Source organism: Mastigoproctus giganteus, chromosome 4 (assembly GCF_048544385.1).
Source record: "Mastigoproctus giganteus isolate SK-2022 chromosome 4, ASM4854438v1, whole genome shotgun sequence".
Taxonomy (NCBI): domain Eukaryota; kingdom Metazoa; phylum Arthropoda; class Arachnida; order Uropygi; family Thelyphonidae; genus Mastigoproctus; species Mastigoproctus giganteus.
In genome coordinates, this window is record NC_143578.1 from 173,173,152 (window position 1) to 173,187,031 (window position 13,880).

The window sequence follows — 13,880 nt, forward strand, 5'->3', positions numbered from 1 at the left end:
TTTATTTTCAGTGTATTGGGTAGGGGTGCTGACCTGTCAAGTGTAAGCACCATGGAAAAAATTGAGAATGCCAACAAGGTAAAAGCAGTTAAGCTGAAATAAAATTCTAAACACACAGTAAGTTGGCATTAACCTGACTTTATTCCGTTTTCTAAAGTTACTATGTTTAAATTTCATACTGTATTTTGTCTTCTTTTTGAATTCAAACGTTTATTCATTTTTCCTTTAACTAGATTTAATTGGCATTATTTTAGCTTTTTAGCTCTATTTTATACGTATATATTTTTATTTATGTTTGAATTTTATTCCTTTTGGTCTCTGTCGGGTCGGCTATGATGTATACGTTTCGCACGTATACATCATAACAGAAACAGAGACCCTGCTTATTGCGGTGGCTCCTACGGTTTTGGCTGCCGACCCCGTGAAGTACTTAAAGCTCTAGGACCCACTGCTTCATGTACCATCGTCATTATCATGTTAATCTAATTTAATTTCAGGTTATCCGTCTTTACCTTGCTGGCATTCTCAATTTTTTTCATGGTAATTACACTTTACAGGTCAGCACCCTACCCACTACACTGAAAATAAACATTTGTCTATATATCTTTATGGTTGCCGGGTATTTCTACACTATAACTAGTAGTGCCCCGGATCCATAACCCAGTTTAATAATTTAATACTTTTTCTTGCTTGCTTGTCGTTCAGTAATGTGATTATATCCTATTATTTTTATCAATATTATATACATACATATTGAAATTTAGAATAACTCGGCAAATATTTTTAAAAAGCTCAAATATAAAATTTCATGAAAAATCCATATACATGTACTAAGAGTCGAGTTGTTGAGGGCGGACAGGGCGAAGATATTAGACGTGTATGTATATATACAGGATGTCCCATAAGCCTGGAATCATATGGAAAAATTAATTAATTCATATGTTTTCATCTTCACAGCCAAAGATGTCTTTGAGTAAGGAAGAACGAGTCCAGATAATTCTTCTAGTAGGAAATCGGAGCCAGAGAGAGAGATCACCGCAAAATTTAACACACTGCATCCAGAGTGTTATTGGCCCGCGAGCGCCAATAAGTTTTTTTTAGCAAACTTTTTTGTTGCAAGGCAATGGACCTTCGAGAAGACCCACCAACGATGACACAACCTGCCATCCTCACTCATTTATGCAAAAGTCCCAAAAAACCTCTTCGAAGAATGTCCCCTGAGAAAAAGAGTCGAAAAGTAGCATTTACCGCATCCTTATGGCCCACATCCATACAACCTTCATATCTTGCAGAAATTAAGCGAAGACAATCCAAACCGGCAGAAGGAATTTTGTGAATGGGCTAGAGCACAATATGCTCAAAATGCAAATTTCCCTTCCACAGTTCTGTGTAGTGATGAGACTGCTCTTTTATTATTTTTTTTTTTATGGAAACAAACACTCATTCGAGGAAACAAGGTGTTACTCGTGTAATCGTATGGTGTGCATTTGGAAAGACCACATCACAGGCCCCTTCTTTATTCAATGTTACTTGAGGGCAGACGCCTATTTACGTATGTCCAACAAGGAAGCATTCCCAGTGTCTTGAATGAGGATGAAGATTTTCCGACATGGTTGTACCAACCGTTTCTTGGTAATTGGATAGGACGTCGAAGGCCTGTGGAATGGCCAACGAGATGCCCGGATCTCGCACCACCACCAGTTTTTTTTTTTCTCTGAGTCACTTAAAGGTGTTTGTCTACGCGGAGAAAATCCAGCGTTGAACATTTTCCGCAGCGCATTACTGACACATGCAAAACCATTACTCCTGACTGTATATTTCTTTGGATTTCTGTATCAGGAAAATGGTAGACACACTGAACTTTGTGAATAAAAGTATTACTTGTATTGCCATTTCCCCCCATGATTCCAGACTTATGGGACTGTGTGTGTATGTGTGTGTGTTATCTAGGGGGAACCTTAAAATATCCCAAATTTCTATTTTCTGTTTGATCTGCACTGATAGAGAACAATACTGATTATAAACAGTATTGTATTAGACCTGGCAAAATAGTGCATTGTAGCAAAAAAAAAAAAAAAAAAAAAAAAAAAAAAAAAAAGCAGCTTAATATGTTTTTGACTACTTGACACACATACCTAGTAAGATAATCATACTAAGTATATAATGCCAGGGATGATAACTTCATGGTTACTGGAACATCAGGAATGATCCGACGGCAATTTGAAGATACAGACGTTAGGAACAGATAGCAATCAACTTGGTTGATTGCTATCTGTTCCTAACGTCCATATCTTCGTTGGTCTGTATAATCGTTGGTATTTTGTAACTCTGAACAAGAGTTACAAAATACCAACGATTGATATCTGTTCCTAACGTCGAAATCTCTCTCTCTCTCTCTCTCTCTCTCTCTCTCTCTCTCTCTCTCTCTCTCTCTCGCGACGAGAAGCCATAGAAATGTAGCCTAGTAAACACGGGAGTACAGTCGCATATGCAACTGAGTTGATCGTGGTTCAAACCCGCGATTCTGATAAATAGGGTTAATGATTGTATATATGCACTCATGAGCCAAAACATTATGACCACCTACCTAATAGCGTGTGGAGTCGTCTTTCGCCGCGGTAACCGCTTGCATACAGCGTGGCATCGACTCCACGAAATGCGGAAGGTGTCCACAGGTATCCTGAACCAGCTGGACAGCAGAATGTCCGGCAATGGAGCAAAAAACTGGCGTGGACTAACGAATGATTCGTTCAGCCGCATCCCACAAATGAGATGTCTGGGGTATTTGGCTACCAGGGGAGAACTCGAAATGACTGGATACGATCCTCGAACCATTTCTGCACAATGCGGGCATTAGGGACACGGGCGTTGTCTTGTTGAAGGAGCCTGATGCCATATGGATACATGGTTACTGTGTAGGGAAAAACTTGATCCGAAACAATGCCGAGGTATTTGTATCTTAGTATTCTGTAATTGTCATTCAGTCTCTGCGGTTGCCCACAAAACTGCGCACAATGCCGAGATACTGTAAAGTGTATTTTGTGTCAAACGGCACCAGGGGTTTTTTCCCCATCTCCGCATACAATGCCGAGGTAGGATCTGCCCGTGAGGGTGTGTTTAATGGGGTTGAAGGGACCCAGTGATGTCCATGTAAACATCCCTCAAACCATTGTACCACCGTCGCCGACCTGTTGTCGTCCAACCGTGCAGCCTGGTTGCAACGATTCACCTACTCAAAATCAAATAAACACTGCTCATCTGCATGATGTAAGTAGAACATCACCTTGATTTATCAGACAAGGCGACTCTTTTTCCAGTCGTCCAATGTCCACGAAAGATGCTCGTTCCCACTACAATGTGTCGATGACGGTCGGTCAACATGATCACACACAAACAGGTTGCCTACTCCGTAGGCCTGTCCGCAAGAGCGTCCGCTGGATGGCATGATCGGAAACGTATCTCTGTGCGACCTGGTTGTGGTCTGTCGTTAACTGAGGAATCGTGAGCCATCTGCAGTCCTCGAACATCACCTTGACTGTTAACCAGTGGTGGTCTCGTGTCAACATGTCCATCTTCGAACCACTCCCACCACACCTTCATTACGGCAGCCCTCGAACAGCCGACAATGCCTGCGTTTACTGAGATGCTGGCCCTCGCCTTCCTAGCGCCACAAGAAATATCCCCCCCTTTCAAAATTCCATCAGGTAATTCCTTCTTCCCCACCGGCTTCTTACTGATGAACTGAGAGGCCCTACCTGATTACTATATATGCTGACATGATTACTATATATGCTGTGCCGGTCGGTGACGAAACTCCTAGTGAAGTGAGATGCGTCTGCTCGTGGAGACGGGTGATCGTAATGTTTTGGCTCATGAGTGTTTTTTTAAGTTAACATAAACAGTATATGACACAATTAAGATAGATGGGACTGAACAACTGTAGTCATCCTTTATACATTATCTGTCATGTACCACCTAGGAGCTATTAGTTTCTAAAGAAAGAGACCATATCCAGAGAAAACACAACGGGTTTCGGCAATAATGATATTACAATTCATGGAAGTAGAGGAATACGTCACTTCTAACTCAATATAAAGGAGTCTTATAATAATATTAAGTCGAACAGCCAACAATGCCTGCGATTGATAAGTATTATAAAGAGATACTAGTACTCTGACATTATAAACAGGCAGCCAGGAAAACCCATGGTGTCCTAATTTAATCTACCACAAAAAATCTGATAGAATTCCATCAGATACATTTCGATATCTCCGATTTCATAGTTCTAATTTAACTTTTATTCTCTCTCTCGCATCAATCTCAGGCATCTTTACTCAAGTTTGCCCCTCCCAAAAAAAAAAAAAAAAAAAAACAGATCGCCCTACCCTCCTAACATTGAACAACAGCTCTAGCCAAACAAAGCCCCTCAGAATAAAACAACTGACAATGATGCTTGACAGATAGCGATCATCTGCATAATAAAAATAATTATTGGGCGAATTTCTACTTGGATCGTGATTTAAAGAAGAGTTTCTATCCTACATTAACATCTATTTCAGAGTGTCTTTGTCAAAGTTTGGCAAAGACTTAAAATAACCACATTTTCTCTAACCCTAACCTGGTAGCTTTATTGTAATGCGGCCATGAAATATCCGATTTTGAAAGTGAAAAAAAAAAAAAAAAAAAACAAGACTTCCTAAAAGCAAAAGTCAAAAAATAAATAAATTTTGTTTCGTGCATATATTTGTGGTTATCAGTGAAATAAAAGATTTTCTGGTCTACCCAAATATCGGGTCGGCAATGGTGCCTAAAATATAAATGCTTTCAGTGACAAGTCTTTCTACAAAATGTTTATGTACAGGGTGTTTCAATTAAAAACACCAGGGCCTATCTCGCTTATTTTTAGGTTTAGGATATTTGTCATCTGGACCTTTTTGTTATATTTCTGCTGAAATTGTTGAATCTGATGTTTAAATTAAACTAAGTATTACCGTTTGGATTTGCGATTTTTAAATTTAAATTTTGCCCAATTAACTGCTTTTTTTTTTCAATGTCAAAGTTGTTTCTAAAAACATCATCGGTGTATTTCGGAAATGAACGTAAACGAATTTTATATGAAGCAAAAAACAACGATTGTATCTGATGGTCGCTCCCCAATGGCACGTTTAGCTGTGTCGAACAACTAAATTAAATTTTCTGTTTTATACTCCGGGACGACCAAACGGTCAGAGGAGTTCACAAGATAGACAGATTACAAGAAACAGCACCGTATTCGGTAGTCACGGGCTTGAACCCCGGTCACTCAAGGCACGTGTACTTATGCACCCGCGCGCCTGACCACTAGGCTACGGGGGTAACCAGCTGTACGTGAACAGTTGTGTCGCGTCTCCTCTTGCAAATAATGACAGAAATAACATTTCAAAGAATTATACAGGGTGTCTCAAAAATATTGGTACAAACGTTTAGGGGAAGTAGGTAACGTCTAAAGGAATGTGAATCGCATAGGAACCCATAACCGGAAACGTCATCGCAAGTCGGTAGACGGCGCTGTTCATCAGTTCGCAAGAGGGAAAATTTCTGGTTTACTCATTCAAGCAGTAGTCGCCGCACGAAGAGCATGCATCGATATACGAACTGTGAGCTGGCAGACATGCACCTAGTGTATGGGTTAGCAGAGGGCAATGGACGAACCGCTCAACGAATTTACGGAGAACGCTTCCCAGACAGACATGTACCGGATCACCGTTTGTTTGCGCGTGTGCATCAAAATTTGTGCGATTATGGGTCATTTAGAGGTAACAGGAGTAGTGCGGGCAGATCATGTTCGACGCGAACTCCAGCCATGAAAGAAAGTGTGTTGAATGCCGTCCAGAATAATCCTACTACCAGCACACTTGCCGTTGCCTCTGCCTTAGGAGTGTCTCGTTGCAGTGTACAGCGTGTCTGGCACGACGATTCCTTACAGCCCTTTCATCTCCAAAGGGTTCAGTTACTGCTCCCCCGATATCATCCTGCACGTGTGGCTTTTGCGCAGTGGTTTCTCCAAGAAAGTGTTTTAAGACTTGAATTTTTCCAGTCTATGTTTTGGTCACGGATGAGGCTTATTTCACTTGGGAAGGCTTATTCAATCAGCACAATGCTCATGTGTGGGCTCACGACAACCCACACGGTGTGTGCCCCAATGCGGCACAACATCGCTTCGCAATAAATGTGTGAGCAGGTATGGTCGGTGACTAGTTAGTTGGCCCATACCTGTTACCATCCCGCATGAACTCCGAATCTTTCTTGAACAAGTTCTACCAGGGTTACGTGACGATGTTCCAGCACATGCAAGACACAACATTTGGTTTCAACATGATGGGGCGCCTGCCCATTATGGAAGGTGTGTTCGTGACCATTTGAACAGGCGTTTTGGGCGTCGATGGATTGGCCGTGGTGGACCCGTTGCCTGGCCCCTACGCTTACCTGATTTATCGAACCTTGATTTCTTTCTGTGGGGCCCTCAAATCTATCGTGTATGAATCGCCTGTGGAGACATAAATGGATCTCGTGGCGAGACTCGTCTGCGCTACTGCTACTGTCAAAGAAACTCCAGGTGTATTCGACCCTGTCCGCCAATCCATGCTGCGTCGGTGTCACGCATGCATCGCGTCTCATGGTGGAACCTTCGAGCATCTGTTGTAACATCATGAAATGCATCCATCTCGTACTCCATTGTTAATATTATGTCAAATAAATGTTTGCCACTAATTACTGTTTTGTGCCTCTGCTACTACTTTCCCGTGACGTTTCCGGTTATGGGTTCCTATGCGATTCACATTCCTTGAGATGTTACCTACCTCCCCTAAACGTTTGTACCAATATTTTTGAGACACCCTGTATATACATAAAATCTGTAGTGGAAAGCAGCAATTTCATAAAATATAAATTTATTGGGGGGGGGGGGGATGCGCAATAATAAATTCATTATCAGGAAATAAAAAATAATAATAAATTAGTATTAGTATTTTAGTATTAGTATTAGTAACGGCCGTATGGTGCAAGAAAGCCTATGGCTTATGCTGCACCAGCCAAAAAAAAAAAAAAAAAAAAATCCGAACAAAACAATGATAAAAACAAAAATTAAATAAATAAATAATAATAATTAATAAATAAATAAAAATAATAAAATGAAATTAAAAATTAAATAAAAAGGAAATTAATCCTATCATCCTATGCGCTTCCCTTACCCGAAAGTACTATCCAGATGACCTTTGAATTTCCCCAAACTGTCGGCCTCTACCACCCATGAAGGCAACTTATTCCAGTAATTTATAACTCGCTGGCTAAAATAAAACTTCCTGCAGTCCAATCTAAACATTTCCCCGCGTAACTTGAATTTATGTCCCCTAGTTCTAGCATCATTTATAATCTTGAAAATTTTGTCCTCATTCATTTTACTGATGCCTCTCAGAGCCTTAAACACCTCAATCAAATCTCCTCTAAGGTGTCTAGTTTCCAAACTCTGCAACCCACATATTCGAAGTCTTTCTTCATAAGGACGCCCTTTTGCCGATCTCACCAGGCGAGTTACCCTTCTTTGCACCCTTTCAAGAAGCTCGATGTCTTTCTTTAGGTGCGGTCTCCATACTTGAACACAGTATTCCAAGTGTGGTCTAACATAGGCCTTATATAATGGGATTATCACGTCCCTATCTCTACATGCAAAAGTTCGATAGATCATCGATAGGACACCATGGGCCTTCCTTGCAACCTGTTTACAATGCTCAGAGAATTTCATGTCTGACCGTATCGTAACACCCAAGTCCCTTTCCTCCAGTACTGGGTTTAGTTGAACTCCACCAAGTGAATAAGTTTTTTTGGGATTACTGTTTCCCAGGTGTAATACCTTACACTTTGTTGGATTAAAGCACAGCTGCCATTTTTCTGACCATTCTTGAAGTCTATCGAGGTCTCTCTGAAGAAGCTCAGCTTGACAGTGATCATTAACTATTCTACCAATTTTAACATCATCTGCAAATTTAGACATCACGCCCTCTATCCCTTCATCAATGTCGTTTATGAAAATTAAAAACAACAGTGGTCCTAATACTGATCCTTGGGGAACCCCACTTCTTACATCAACCCAATCTGAGGAATAGCCATTTATCACAATCCTCTGCCTCCTGCCCTGAAGCCATCCTTCTATCCATCTAAGGATTTTCCCAGTGATTCCAACTTGTTCCAGCTTATAAAGCAACCGCTCATGTGGGACTGAGTCAAAAGCTTTGCTGAAATCTAAATAAACAATGTCGAAATTATTCCCTAAATCCAGCTCGTGAGTGATCTTTTCGAAATAGAGAACCAGATTTGTTAAACATGATTTTCCCTTTACAAAACCATGCTGAGTATCCTTGAGAATTTCAATTCGATCCAAATGATCCTGAATTCCACCCTTGATCAATGCCTCCATGATTTTCCCTACTACTGAAGTCAGACTGACAGGTCGATAATTTCCCACTTCACTTTTAGAGCCACCCTTATGTATGGGAGATACATTTGCACTTTTCCAATCCAAGGGAATCTCCCCAGAGTCTAGTGATGCTCGCATAATTAGCCTCAATGGTTCAATGCACTCGCATGCCGCCTCTCTCAAGATTATAGGGTATATTCCATCAACTCCAGGAGCCTTACTAGTCTGTAGGCTTGAAAGTTTTTTCATTAAATAATCTTGCGAAATTTCAATATCATTAATTACATATTTTTTAACTTCGCTCCCACAATTTCCCATTGCCACAAAAGGCTTTTCATTTGTAAATATCGATGCAAAATAACTGTTGAGTTCATCTGCAACGGCAGCTGGTGTATTTATTACTATCCCCTTTCCCTTACGTAAAGGTCCGATCTGGTTTGTCCTGCTCTTCTTGGCATTTATATATGTGAAGAATTCTTTATCCCCCCCTCTTTGCTCTGTTTGCTAGTGATTTCTCATAAACTGCCTTTGCCTGTCGAACCTTTTCTGTGGCTCTATTACACATCACCTTGTAAATAAAACGGAATAGATACTCTGGTGCCTAATTTTGCGTTTTTGGCCGTTTGTTATCAGTAACGTTGAATTGAACAAGATTGTATGGCTACTGCTGTTATTTCCACAAATAAAATGTAACAATGTAATTAATTGCAACAATGGCAGATTCAAATAATTTTGATCTTACAGCAAATACACACCACACAAATAACTTAATATTTTACATTGCTTAGAGAAGAGACTGTAGGCAGCGAAACTACGCTGCCTACAGTCAGCGAAAAAGGCCGGCATGAGCTTTGAATATTATTCATAAATTCGATGTATCACCCTCTGCCACAATAGTGGCTTGTAACTTAGGAAGACGCATCACCTCCTATATGGATTTTTGGAGGCGATGTGTCTCACACATCACCTCCAAATCCGACACACTGTTGTACTGCTACAATTTTGTGCAGTGAGGCACCATCGTGCTGGAACCAAAGATGTTGATGGGTTTCGAAGTTTACGGAACTTCTAATCAGCCAGATACAATAATGCGAAGTAATTCATAATATTTCGACCAAGTTGGCGTGATGTCACTTAAAACTGGACCGACAACTTCATACGCTACACAAAACTGACCATATCACCTGATGACGAGTAATTCTGCAACAGTTTTGGTTTGATGGATAGGAGACCAATAGCGAGAATTTTGCCTGTTAGTGAAGCCATCTCGAGTGAAAGTAACCTCGTCAATCTACAGGATATCGCTAATGAAACAGGGATATTTTTCTACCTTAGTTAATGGAAAATTACAAAACTACGAGCATTTTATATCATCACTTTCGTGCAAAACGTTTTGCAAAAACAAATGATAGTGACGCAGTTTGTCTTTTGAAGGATCTCCAAATCTTCGTGTGCTCGATCCCACATGGGGAAGACGCTTTCAGTGCTAGTTGGATGAAACAGGAAAGACGGCCATAACATAACATAAATAGAATCAAATCACTCCACTGTTGGTCTTTTTTTTCATTCTTCAGTTTTCTTATCGATTTCATAATGGCTAATTAGCATACAATCGATTACAATCATTCTATTCAGCCATCAGTACTGAGAATGCGTGATGAATACTAGTTCACCTCCTCTGATGATGCCATTGTATTATTAATACAGACATTGGCAAGACTGTTACGCTGTATCCATTATGTCCGTTCATACACACACGTGTGTGTGTAGGCATTCACATATTGTGAATGCCTTCACAACGAGTTGCCGTAATATTGCACTACCTCGACTAAGAAATGCTTCGCCAGTAGACAAGACTAACGTTATTTATTCTCGGCGGATGATGATGAACATTGAGACAACCAATTTCTGTTGTGGTTATTCACCTATCGCATTAGCCATTTGATGATTCAAGGTTTTAAAGTTTTTTAAGCAGCATATCCAAAAATCTAAACATCTCTACTAGCAAAGAACAGTTTTGATTAAAAAGATAAGTTTGGCAAATTAATGATCTACATATTATTTTCCATGAAATAATATGTAGCCCCGGACAAAAAAAAAAAAAAAAAAATAGATAAATAAAATAATAATTAGTCAATCCGACAGTGAAAAACTTCCTGGAAGCAACTATAGCTTGAGAACATCACAACCAGACCGATACCCATCAGAAGAATCTTTCAGGGTTATGGATATAACCTCAAAAAAGGAATGAAAAACCTGTTCACCCTCTTCCAACTGATGTACATGGATGACATCAAGCTCTACGCGGCAACCGAGAAGCAACTCCAGATCACCGAAGAATTCAGCAATAATATCAGGATGGAACTTGGTCAAGACAAATGCAAGACCCACTGATTGCATCAGGGGAAATTAGTCGGCCGAAACTACCACTACCAGCTGCAGACTGGTTTAGGTCTCTCCCCATGTCATGGGGAGAGACCTAAAAAATACCTGGGAATGATGCAGGGTCAGCAGTTAGAACGCAAGAAGATAAAAGGCCTGCTTGACCGAAAAATACCAGAGACTCAGCAGTCTGCTAAAATCGAAAGTTGAAAGGAGAGAACACAATTAAAGCCATAAACACCTATGCAGTCTCGGTGCTAACATACTTCTTCGGGATCGTAGATTGGACTACATCGAGCTGGAGGGTACCATGAGAAAGACAAGGACAATGATAACCAAGGGCCGCCAACACCAGCCGAAGTCAGCTGTGGAGAGACTCACAACAGCTCGGAAAGGAGGTTTTAGTTTGGTTTTTTTTTTGGGGGGAAAGGAGGAAGGGGCCTGATAGGACCTCATCGAGCAACAGAAGCTAACTTCATCGAGCAACGATAGCTAACCTGAAGGATTACTTACAGAGAAACACAGCAGCAGTCTACCAACCTATCACCACAGCTGCAGTAGGTCTACCAGAAAACACTTTAAGGAACTCCAAAAATTCGCAATCCTAAACACGTGTAGGATAGTCTGAGTTCTTCGACCAATAGTAACACCAGACATAACTACCCTGTGCACTTGATACAAGTACCTGTCACGGTGTGGAACCCCACACCGGAGAGAAATAATATAACAACAATAATAATAAAAAATATAAATAAATAATGCAAAATAAAATAAATAAAAAAGGATAAGCAGATAAGAAAATACCAAAATTAAGCGCTTCCCTCACATAAATAACGATCTATCTTACATCTGAACTTATTCAAATTATCAGCCTCAACTACCTGCAGAGGCAACTTGTTCTAGTAGTCAACGATTCGCTGGCTGAAAGAAAACTTTCTACAATCTAATCTAAATCTCTTCCCCTGTAATTTGAATTTGTGGCCCCTAGTTCTGGAATTCTTTACAACAGTGAAAATCCAGCATTCATTCATTTTATTAACCCCCTCTCAAAGCTTATAAACGTCGATCAGGTCCTCTCTAAGGTTGCTAAAGCTCTGCAGCCCACATAAATCGAAGGCTTTCCTCGAACGGTCGCCTTTTTGCCGATCTCACCATACAAGCTGCTTATATTTGCACCCTCTCAAGAAGCTCGATATCTCTTTTCAAATGAGGCCTCATCTGAAATGTGACGATTCACATTCTCCTTGAATCTTTAATGAGAGTCAATCTTCAACGCATCTAACTGAAAAATCAGCATCGTGTTCTAATACGTTATTAATATTCTCTCAATTAGGCTAGCATTTCTTTCCGTGAACTAACTACGAATTAAACCTATCAATCAATCAGTGTCATTAAAATTCTGTCCACAACTTCCTTCATCTGAAACCAAATCATTGAAATGTACGTGATTGCGTGTGGAGGCTATTTCCAAGGGTTCGAAAAGGAACACTTGTTAATAAACTATCTTCAGTCATCATTTTTAATAATCAAGTGTATACATGACATTACGATGCGTGTGACTTTATGGAACGGTGCACCTGGCTATTCCAAAAACAAAAATATTTAAATACACTAGTCAGACAACGCACTTTTATGACTGGCGGAGTCCATAAAAGTGTTGCCTCAAAGAGTAGGGAAGTTGGAGAGAGGGAATAGTCCACCAACTATGCCAGAATTTTCTTTTATTTGAAAAGAAAATTTATATCATGGAAACAATTTTGTTAAACTTTAGAGATCCCGTGAAAAGAGGTTTAAGAACTACTGCCCTAATGAATAAAACTAAACAAAACATAACAAATTAAATATACCAAAACATCAAGCTTCAACTATGACTCAAAATGCAAAAAATTTAGCGTTTAGTTTCATTTCAAGAAATGGAGTAGTGCGTTGAACTTTCTTGAACCATCAGACTTTAAGCTAGCTAGTTTAAAGACTAGCGCTATTTCTGTTACTGAGGTCTCGAGAGAAAAAGTAAGTTTTTACTAGTCTGGAAATGCATAAATAAATATTCTCACCTAGGCAACAGAATCTGATTTAAAATAAGGCCATGTTTACATTGCACATTTAGTATTCTTATTTGCAAATAACAAGACCAAGACGTATGTATTCAGAATATAATCAATTAAAATTTACTTTGGCTAAATTAATTAAAACATAAACAAGTATTGCATATTCTGTCACATTTAAATATGGGTATTCAAAATGCTGCGAATGAATAACACTAAAAATGTGTACTTTTCGACCTTTTAAAAATACACTTGAATAAAGTGAGATGTATGTTTAAAAAAATTAAAATGACTTTCAACTACCTGCTAAAACAGTAACCGAAATAAAATATAATGGTTATAAAAAATAAAAAAAAAAGAGTTAAAATACTGACAAAAGATAATACTGGGATACTCTTATAATAAATAAATAAGTAGGATTTCACCCTCGTTCACATGTGTAAACAGGGTTTTTCTTACTTACATCACGCTCACAATCAACACCATCCAAAGCCATGCTTCCTTTTCTTTAAAGAATCACTACTGAAATGTGGTACTTGGCCACCTCGCACCCTGTAGATACCAAAGCGACATCTCGTGCCCGAACGTTTCCTCACGCAGTAACGAGAAGCGCGACGAGATCAGGCAAACCGGTTATATTTCAGAAAAGAAAATAGTGACACATTTTGTGGTTAAAGGGAATATTACAAACGAACTTAGGTCATAATCAAAACCTTGCTTGTAATTAAAAATAATAACAACCAGGAGGCTCATATTTGGCAATAAATATATATAAAAAAACTTCTCAACCGAAACGCTGTTCCGATGCGGCACTGCATCGGAACAGTGATGCGCACTGCAAAAAAAAAACAAAAAAACACATATATATATATATATATATATTCTAAGTCCCACACGAAACCACTAAGTTCTAGGATAATGTATGTGGATGCGGGTACATACATAACGAAATTGATCTCGCACGTTGCTGCAAAAAATATGCAGTCTATGTTCAACTAGTT

General features: G+C 39.5%; 1 protein-coding gene across 1 annotated transcript in view; it reads right to left on the minus strand.

The window, feature by feature from the left end:
* Positions 1 to 13,412, minus strand: part of LOC150087207 (tetratricopeptide repeat protein 39B-like) — a 349,901-nt gene extending 336,489 nt beyond the window's left edge. Inside the window, exon 1 of the mRNA XM_090371071.1 lies at positions 13,343 to 13,412. Coding sequence (XP_090227197.1) covers positions 13,343 to 13,375 — 33 coding nt within the window. The 5' untranslated portion in view covers positions 13,376 to 13,412. The remainder of the gene's footprint in view (positions 1 to 13,342) is intronic.
* Positions 13,413 to 13,880: the final 468 nt, after the last annotated feature.